Source organism: Notamacropus eugenii, chromosome 1 (genome assembly GCF_028372415.1).
Source record: "Notamacropus eugenii isolate mMacEug1 chromosome 1, mMacEug1.pri_v2, whole genome shotgun sequence".
Taxonomy (NCBI): Eukaryota; Metazoa; Chordata; class Mammalia; order Diprotodontia; family Macropodidae; genus Notamacropus; species Notamacropus eugenii.
Window position 1 is genome coordinate 617,418,656 of NC_092872.1, and position 10,263 is coordinate 617,428,918.

At 44.3% G+C, this 10,263-nt stretch overlaps 1 protein-coding gene across 2 annotated transcripts in view; it reads right to left on the bottom strand.

Moving 5' to 3' along the window:
• The window catches only part of HGSNAT (heparan-alpha-glucosaminide N-acetyltransferase), a 46,187-nt gene extending 39,206 nt beyond the window's left edge, over positions 1 to 6,981 (bottom strand). For both annotated transcript variants that reach the window (XM_072635022.1, XM_072635021.1), the window contains exon 1: positions 6,492 to 6,981. In XM_072635022.1, coding sequence (XP_072491123.1) covers positions 6,492 to 6,942 — 451 coding nt within the window. In that variant the 5' untranslated portion in view covers positions 6,943 to 6,981. The remainder of the gene's footprint in view (positions 1 to 6,491) is intronic.
• Between the last annotated feature and the right edge of the window lie 3,282 nt (positions 6,982 to 10,263).

Consider the following 10,263-nt stretch of genomic DNA (forward strand, 5'->3'; position numbering starts at 1 on the left):
AACCTGTGTACAGATATATACATACATCTCATTCCACTCACCACCTATCCTTCATATGTGTATATTATATTTAAGTATATGTGTGTATACAGATATACACACCTTTGTACTCACTACTTATCATTTACCCTGAAAATCTTGCCTGGTGTCACTGAAAGTTGTGGTTGAAAAGACCCAGCCTTGGGCCACCATATTAATCACATCTAAGATTTCTAAAATGAACCTGACTTATCTGCCATTTCATAAATAAGGTTAAAACACTGATGATGCCCTTTGTCCCAACAAAGTCACGAGTGAAAATATACCCCAGGAACATAATTAAAAAGAGGGGAGAATCCACTAACTATAGAAAGACATATACACACATACACACACACACGTATGATATATAAAATTAATAGTGATGAATTGGAAACAACTTCATCCAACAGCTAGGGTCTGGCTAAACAAGGGAAGCATATCACTATATTCCCATTAAAAATTACCAATTTGATGAATATACAGAAATACAGCAGGCTAAAAATGCAAAGCAAACAGTGCTAGCAGGATACAAGACTACATAAAAATATAATCACATCCTTATGTGAATGGCCAATGAAAGTGATGGGAAAGGGAAGATGAAGTAACTGACAAACTGTTATTGTTGTTTGTTTAAAAGTATTTTTAAATTATGGAAGGTTCTGAAGATGAGGTCTTTTGTTGTGTAAAGTTAAGTTAATAAAAAAAAGCATATTTAGAAGTTAAACAAATTGAATCTGTTATAAAAAATAGTAAAAATCTCTATGGTATACCCTGGTAATGTGGAAAGAAGGAAACAAGACTTTTTTAAAGCACTTATTATGTGCCAGGCACTTATCTCATCTACCCTGAGATAGATAGGCACTATTATCATTCCCATTTTACAAATGAGGAAACTGAGGCAGTGGGTGTCTTGCCTAGAGCCACACAAACTAGTAACTTGTTGTTTAGTCATTTCAGTCATGTCCAACTCTTTGTAACCCCATTTAGGGTTTTTTTGGCCAAGATACTAGAGTGGTTTGCCATTTCCTTCTCCAACTCATTTAATAGATAAGGAAACTGAGGCAAACAGGATTAAGTGACTTGCCCTGGATCACATAGTTTTAAGTGTCAAATGCCAGATTTCAACTCAGAAAGATGAGTCTTCTTGACCCCAGGCCCTGTGCTCCATTCACTGAGCCACCTAGCAATATGAGTTATGAAGTGTCTGAAACCAAATTTGAACTCTGGTCTTCTGACTCTAGGACCAGAGCTCTGCCCACTGTGGCATCTGGCTGACCATCACATGCTCAAAGAGAAAATTTCCTACCTCCACCTTTCTCTCTGAGTCTATTTTCTTGGTAATAAAGCAATAATTGCTGACATTTACATAATTTTATTAGACTACTGAAAAGTCATCTATACTTCTTCATTTGATCTGGTTCCCACAACCCTACGAACTGGTTACTACAGAAGTGTGATAATGCCCATTTTACAGGCCAAATAACTTGCCCCTTGTAAGACAGGCAGTTGAGTTTTGGAGACAAGATTTAAATACAGGATCAAATGAGATAACACGTGAAAAGTGCTTTAACAGACCTTAAGGAGCAACATATATGCTAGCTATTATTATTGCTTCCAGAGATTTTGCTGGGAAACTGTGTTCACTAATCTTTGGAATTCCTGCCTTGGCCTGCTACATATCAGGCTGGCCCCAGACCACGCTTCACTTTCCATCCAGCCATATAGCCCCCAGCCAACTTCTGGCCATCCAACTGACTTGTCAAACCAAAACACTTTCCCTGCCAACCGGTGGGTGGCTTCCCCCAGTGATAATGCAAGTTCTTTGAAAGCCTGGAGTATCTAGCTTGGGTACCATCTCTCCAGGGCTTGATAAACTGTCAAGTCAACATGTATTTTACTAAGTCTCACTATATGCCAGGCAGGGAATACAAATAGAAATAAAAAGCAATTCAGTCCCTGCCCTGAAAGAGCTGACATTCTAATGGAGGAAGACAATACACAACAAGGAGATGACGCATTATAATTTGATTTTCACTCATGGATTCATTCATTCACTCTTGACTTTAGGTCAATTCTCTCTTTACAATAGCAGCATGCAGCAGACTATCAATTACATAATTTGTGTATTATCCAAGGCCTATCTACCCAGTGGGTTATTTTCCCATTTATCAGTGCCTACACTGAGGGGTGGGCACTGCCTAGTGCCAATGACTTCCCCCATTCAAATAAAATTGTAAAATGATGATAAATAAAGGTGATAAAGAAATAAAAATGGTGGTCTTGAATGGTCTTTGCCAGAATCCAGAATTGAAGAATTATGCTGGAAAACTGTAAGTGAGCCACTATGGAACTAGTGAAACCAAATGATCCCTCTGGGCCTCAAAATTCATTCAAGCAAGTCAATCCAATTATTGTACACAAGATGAGAGGTAGCATGGTTTAGTAGACAGAAGCATGGTCTAGGAAACAAAAAGACCTGGGCTTCAAACCTTTTGCCCAAGCGCAGAACACTTGTTAGGGTTGGGGTTGGGGTTGGGGTTGGGGTTGGGATTAGGGATTAGGGATTAGGGGTTAGGGTTAGGGTTAGGGTTAGGGTCAGGCTATCTAATATGGAACTATTTATGTATGTTTTATCTCCCTCATTAAAATGTAAGTCCTTTGTGGGCAGGTGTTATTTCCCTCCCTAACCCATCTCCAGGGTTTAGCACAGTACTTAGAATCTAGTAAGTACTTAATAAATAATTACTGATTGATTGGATTATGATATTAAAGATCCAATTAAAAGTTCTATGTACTTTGTACTCTGTTGTTTGATGAACTGGATGGTTCTTCTAAGCAAGGAATTAAAAACACGTGCAAGCACTTTGGAGAAAATGGTAAAAGTTTATGCCAAATGGCTTCACATACATAAGAAGTCATAGAGCTTGCCTTCTCAAGGTGTGGGGGAGGGGCCAGAAGGAAAGAATTGGGGGCTCAACAATTTTTTAAAATGAATGTTAAAAAAAATTGTAATGCAATTGGTAAATATTTAACAAAAACCTTTTTAAGTTTATACCAAAATAACAGCTATTATGGGCAGTTTTTAACAAATTTTAATGAATGTCCCAGGGGTATGGAACTATAATTTGGAGCGGCTGAGGCTCACAGATGAAAGGTGACAGAACCCAAATTCAGTTTTGTTGTCTTCTATTTCAAGGCAAGAAGGACTTAGGTGGCTCTCCACCATTATTCAGTATTATCATAGAGCATTCATATGGAATTCTGTGACTGAATGAATATCATATAGACTGCCAAGTCACCACCCAGGATATTTAGTTATTCTTCACTAATGGAAAGCAGTGTGGACGACCTGGGTTCAAATTCTCTCTCTCATACATATTGGCTGTGTGACCCTCAGCAAGTTACTTAAATTCTTATTGCTCTTATCAATGATTATTTTTATTTATTGTATCGTTTTTATTATTTATTAATTGAATTAATAGTATTAATTAAGCTGATGAGAAGGTGCCAACTCGCCCTGGTGGCATCAGTTTCTTCAGCCAGGGGTTGCCTTTATATACTACTGAAATTCCTATTCCCCATCATAGTGGATAAAACCAAAGCCCTGGAGATGGTACAGGGGATACAGAACTGAGCCTGGAATCAGGAAGACCTGAGATCGACTCCAGCCTCAGATTCTTTCTAGCTGCGTGACCCTAAGCAACTCACTTAACCACCATTTGCCTCAGTTTCCCCATCTATAAAATGGGGGTGATAATAATAGAACCTATATCCCAGGGTTGCTGTGAGGATCAAATGGGATAGTAATTGTATAGTGTTTTAGCACAGTGCTTGGCATTATATGTTAGCTATTATTATTACCTGTGTGACTTGAGCAAGTTACTTAACCTGTATGCCTCAGTTTCCTCAGCTGTAAAATGGGGATGATAATAGCACCTAATCCCAGGGTCATTGTGAGGATTAAATAAGACGCTAACTGTAAAGTGCCTGGAACTATATAAATGTTAGCTATTATTATTTGTTCTGTGACCTTTGGGTAAGTCATTTAATTCCTGCTTGCCTCAGTTTCCTCAACTGTAAAGTGGGGATAATTGCAACTACTTACCATGGTGGTAAGGATCAAATGAAATACTCAGTGTAAGATTATTAACTGGAAGTTGTAAATGTGAAGTGGTAAGCAATATATAAATCCTGGCAATGACGATGGTGATGATGGAAGTTTTATTAAATACCAGAAACCCAAGATGCAAGTGACCTCCCCTCCCCCTATTTACCCATTTAACTTCATCTCTTTTAAAATATAGGATACAAGAAGCATCTGGTGCTTCTCCAAATTTTTCTTCCAAGAATCTATACAGTTATTATCACAGTACAATTTGCAACACCTAGAAATCCTGCTGCTTTTGTCAGCTCTGGGGTATCTGACTCTTAAAGCTTCTCATCTCTCAGCTCCTTTCTACTGCGTCACCATCACTCCATTCTGATGGTGGGCGGATGTACCAGGTGGACAAGGAACAATTGATTTCTCATGGGGACAAACAGGATGCCTGGAGGAGGAAGCAATGTTCCCTTCCAATTCCTCCCAACATTAAGGCAATTAGGTATCTGTAGGATAATGTATGGAAAACCTGGATAGTCTGAATTCTGCCTTTTAGGATACAAGTATGGATCAGGCACTTATCCTTTTTCAGCCTCTGTGGATAAACTGCACCTATTTTACAAACAAAATTTTGATTTGTCAATCAAAAGACATAATAAAGATAATATAAATGCTGGCTAGTATTATTACAATTGTGTGATAATAAACAACCCTGAAGAGGGGGGATAGAGGGGGAGAGGATGGAAAGAGAATCTACAATACCTTACCTACGATACCTACCTTACCTTATTATTATCTGGGAAATTCCATTCTGTTTTTTACATTCACAAAGCATTTAGAGAGACAAGCATACAATCAACATGAGAAGCAGAGAGAGAGAGGAAAGCAGGGATTTGTTGTTCTTTAATCTAGTATGGATGATTTTTTTGTTTGGGGATGGGATTTGTGGGAATTTTTGTTTGTTTTTTGCTTTTTTGGGGGGTCGAGGTTCTGTCATCTAACAGGATTTCAAATGTTCATGCTTTTTTCTCCAGAGAAAGAAGGAAACTCAGTACCCTGCTTTTCAGCAGGGCTTAAAAGGGGAGATAATTGAGAACAGGGGTAGGGTGGGGTGGGATGGGGATGAGAGCAAAGCTAGAGCAAAATCCAAACGCCTTAAGAGAACTGGGGATGGGGAGGGAGAGAGTCACGAAGTCCAGCCTGGAGAAAGAAAAAAGCCAGGAAAGGGGGAGAAACAGCCATGGATGAAAAAGAGAAAGGAGGAGAAAGAGAGGAGGAGGAAAGAAAGAAAAGAGGGGAAGTGTGTATGAGCATGTGTGTTTTCCCATGTGTTTGAATGTTCTGTGTTGGTTGTATGTCCATGCAGGTGCGCATGCAGCTAGTGTATGACTGCAGGTGTGTGTGGTCCAGGAGGGAAGGCAGTGCATGTCTGCTGTCTAAATCCTGTAAGCTGTACATTTTTGTACACACACATTGTGGACGGCATATGATCTCGATGTATATATGTTTGCTGTGGCTAATAAGGAATATTCTGTATGACTTTGCATGGATAACGGGCATCATATTCTTTGCCTTCTCAATGGCTGGGGGAGGAGTTGGAGGGACGGAGAAAAATTTGGGACTCAAAATTTAAAAATGAATTTTTTAAAAAGGTGTATCTATGTTGTGTGTCATTGAATGTCATGTGTGATCAGTGCATTCTGGCATAACTGCAGGTGCCTAAGTGCTGAGTGTGTGTTGTGAGGGGGGCATGGTGTGTGTCGTGTGTGAGCTGTGCATTCTGTGTCAAGGATTCATGCTATGGTATGACTGAAGATACGTATGTACTTGTGGATGGGAGACGTGGGGTATGTTTTCTGCGTGAATGTTGTGTGTGAACTGTGTGCACACATAGGTGGCTGTCGTGGGGCTACAGATGTGTTGCATAGGAAACATGGATATGTTGTGTGTGTCCTGCGTGTGAGCTGAGCGTGCACAGATGCATGGGTCTGGCGTGGGGCTGCGATGTGTGTCCTGCGTGTGAGCTGAGGGTGCATGATGCAAGGATCTGGCGTGGGGCTGCGATGTGTGTCCTGCGTGTGAGCTGAGCGTGCACAGATGCATGGGTCTGGTGTGGGGCTGCGGATGTGTGTGCTGACTGGAAGGTGTGGGGTGCTGCGTGTGAGCTGAGCGTGCACGATGCATGGGTCTGGCGTGGGGCTGCGATGTGTGTCCTGCGTGTGAGCTGAGCGTGCACGATGCAAGGATCTGGCGTGGGGCTGCGGGTGTGTGTGCTGCGTGTGAGCTGAGCGTGCACGATGCACGGGTCTGGCCGCGGGCTCTGCGCTCGCGGGCGCGCGTGCACGGAGCCGCCGGCCCGGCGGTCACTCACCCCGAGGCTGCTGCTCCTGCAGCTGCAGCTGCCGCTCCTGCTCCTGCGTGTCGGGGCCCGGGAGCTCTCCGCGGGCCAGCAGCGCGGCGCTGAGCACCGAGGCGGCCAGGAGCGCGGCCGCCAGCGCCCTGCGCGCGCCCCACGGCCCACCGCCCATGTCGTCGTCCGCCGCTGTGGCCGCTGCCGCCGCCCGGGACTCCCGACACGCCGCCGCCCCGCCGCCTCGCCTTCCTCCCGCACCCGCTCCGGCTCCGGCTCCGGCTCCGGCTGCGGCTCCGGCTCCGGCTCGTGCTCGCGGAGCCCGCTCGCCGCACGTCCGCTCGCCTCGGCAGCCGCCTTCGCCTCTGCCGCGGAGCCCGCCCCTCTCGTCTCCCCCCGGCCCAGCCGCCGCCGCCGTCTCCTCCCCCGCCTCCCTGCGCTGGGCTGCTGTCGTCGGAGCCGCCTCCGCCATGAGTCACGGGCTGCAGGGGAACGGGAGGGCGGGGGCGGAGCGCGGGGAGGGCGGGAGGAAGGAGGAGGGAGGCTGGGGCAGGCTGCCAGCCCCCGGGGGCGAGCGAGAGAGCCCGCGGGCCCGCCGCGGAGGGGCGCTGCTGGGGAGGGCGAGAGTGGGCCTGGCCCCAGGGGGCCTACGGTCTGCTGGAGCACGAGGGCGTGCATCGGGATAGGTGCTTTATATGCGTGGCGTGTGTGTCTGTGTGTCTGTCTGTGTGTGTCTGTGTTGGAATATGTGCTTTATATGCGTGGTGTGTGTCTGTCTGTGTGTGTCTGTGTGTGTCTGTGTGCATGAGAACCAGACCAGGAGTCAGGAAGAATCATCTTCCTGAGTTCAAATCCGGCTTTACACAGTCACCTTGGACAAGTCACTTCACCTATTTGCTTCAGTTTCCTCATCTGTAAAATGAGCTGGAGAAGGAAATGGCAAACCCCTCCGGTATTTTTGCCCATAGGAACGAGCTCACGGAGAGTCCCACACGACTGAACAAAGACAAAGCACCATTTAGAATCACAGAATCCCAGGGATGGAGGGAGCAGAGGAGATCGTTTTCCACCTGTCCCTTCCTTTCACAACACGGTCACGTCTAGCTTTCACTTGACCGCCTCCAATGAGGGGAATCCACCACTTTCCCTACTTAAGCTGTATTAGGAAGAGCTAAAGTTTTCCTCTCCTAGAACTCATTGCTCCACCTTCTGCCCTCTGAATGAAGTCCAGGCAGAAACTTACTAGCTCTTCTGCTTGACAGCCCTTCAAATAATGGAAGACAGCTGTTATCTGCTTCTCAGGTCTTCTCTTCTCAAGGGTAAATATGTTCAGTTCCTTCAGTAGATCTTGGATGGTGTCCAGTCCCTTCATCTTGTCAACGTCCTTCCTAAAATGTATGATTTCTCGGACTCGAACACAGTGCCCCAGAGGTGGTCTGACAATCAGTGCTAATAACTAAAATTTACATAACACTTTTATCAACTCTGGTAAAAAATGATTAAAGAGTCACAGAGGTTTTGCAACCACCATTTACTCCCCAAATACCAAAGAGCTTACACAGGTTAAAAGCAAAATGCTTTTTTTGGTCCATTAGTGGAGAGAAATTAGACTGGTGTCAAGGCCTCCTCTAGAAGAGGAGGCAGAGGGGCTAAACCTTGATTTACATATTTGTGACTAGATAAAGAATCAAATAGTGTAGTGTAACAACAGTGAGGCAAGGTGGTCTAGAGACATTCGCGTCTGGACCTGTTGGTGGTTGCTGGAGCTCAGGGATCCTCTGTTCTGTGGTTTAATTGCAGCAAAGTTCATCCATTGCCAAGCATTGTTGTTATGCCAAGCACAGCTTGCTTGCTGAGCCTTAGCTCTGAAAAGCAGAGAGAAGTGGTCTTGGATCCTGACATGTTACATTATTACAATGTTATAAGGTATCCTCATTGCAACCCTGGGAAGTAGGTGCTATTATTAGCCCCATTTTACAGATGAAATTTACGCAAGCAGAGGTTGTGATTTACCCAGGATTATATAGCTAAAAAAAAATCTGAGGCCATATTTGAACTCAATGTCAGTCAATAAGCATTTATAAAGCACCTACTATATTTATCAGGCACTATGCTCAACGCTAGAGAGTCAAAAAGGCAAAAGACAATCATTGCCCTCAAGGAGCTCAAAATCTAATGGAATATCACTATATTGAGGCATCTTGTGAATCTTAAATATGGAAATGTAAACTATTATACTTCCAAATATAAGATGTTAGGGACACAACCATGACATAGGCCAGTCCTCAAGCAGCTTTTTTTCTGGGAGGTGGGAGTGGTGGTTCTTGGTAAAACAGTAGTATGTATGTAGAGAAATAGAATACAAATAGGAGTTGTGAGACATTGTTCTGGGAAATTTTAAGGAAGAAAGGAAACTTTTCAGCTGTGATCAATGATCTTTTAGTTGCCAAATGCAGTGACCTTTTCTCTGTCATCATTCTCCTCAGCCTCTCTGCAGACTTGGACACTGCTGACCACTTATCCTCCCTGATACTCTCTCCTCTCTAAGTTTTTGGGACACCACTCTTTCCTGGTTTTCCTCCTCTCTATCAGACCATACCTGTCTCCTGTACTGGATCCTCCTTCAGATCATGCCCTCAAACGACAAGTGTCACTCAGGATTCTGTTCTGGGTCCTCTCTCCTTACTGGACTTAGTGATCTCATTCTATTCCTATGCATTTAATGACTGTCCCTATGCTGATGATTCTCAGATATAGCAATCTGCCCCCAATTCTGCTGATCTGCAATATCGCATCTCCAGCTGCCTCTCAGACATCTCAAAGTGTTACATCCAGTAGACATCTTAAACGCAATTATGTCCAAAATGGAACTCATTATCTTTCTCCCCTCCTACCCTCCCTATTACTGTTAAGGGTAACATCATCCTCCCAGTCCCTCAGGCTCCCAATCTAGGAGTCCTCCTGATCTCCCACTATCTCTCACTCCCTATATCTAATCTGGTGCCAAAGCCTATCAATTTCATCCTTGCAATATCTCTCTAATATGCTCCCTTTTCTGATGCTGCTTCACTCTGGTGCAGGCCCTCATCACCTCATACTTGGACTACTGAAATAACCTGTTGGTGGATCTGCCTGCCTCAAGTCTTTCCCCACTCCAATCCATTCTGCTTTCAGCCATTAAAATGATTTTCCTAAAGCTCAGGTCTGAGTATGTCATACTCCTCTTACCCCCAACCAATAAACTCCAATGGCTACCTGTCACCTCCAGGATTAAATACAAAATGCTCTTTTTGATACTTAAAGCCCTTCATAATCTAGTCCCCACCTATTTACACCTGATATATACTCTTCAATCCACTGACATTGGCCTCCTGGCTCTTCCAAGAACAACGTACTCTGTCAGCTCTGGGCATTTTCGCTGGCTGTCCCTCGTGCCTGGAACACTCCCCCTCCTCATCTCTACCAACTACCTTTCCTGGTTTCTTTTAAGACCTAGCCAAAAATTGCATTTTCTATAGGAAGCCTATAAATATGGAGCATGAAAGGAAGAACTGATACAGAGAAACCTTACTCTTATTGGATCTGGATTGAAGAGGAAACTGTGTATATCTGGAGGGGTGAAGAAGTCTTCTGAACTTGTAGCAAAGCAAGAGAACTGGGGGGACAAAGTGGGGGACAGGTTTTTAGAAGGGTTTATAGACTAAGATTTAGGAAGGTGACGGAAGAAGATAAGGGAGGGACTCTTACAGGGGTGGGTAGAATAAGGAATAGGTGGGTAAGGGGAAAAGATAAG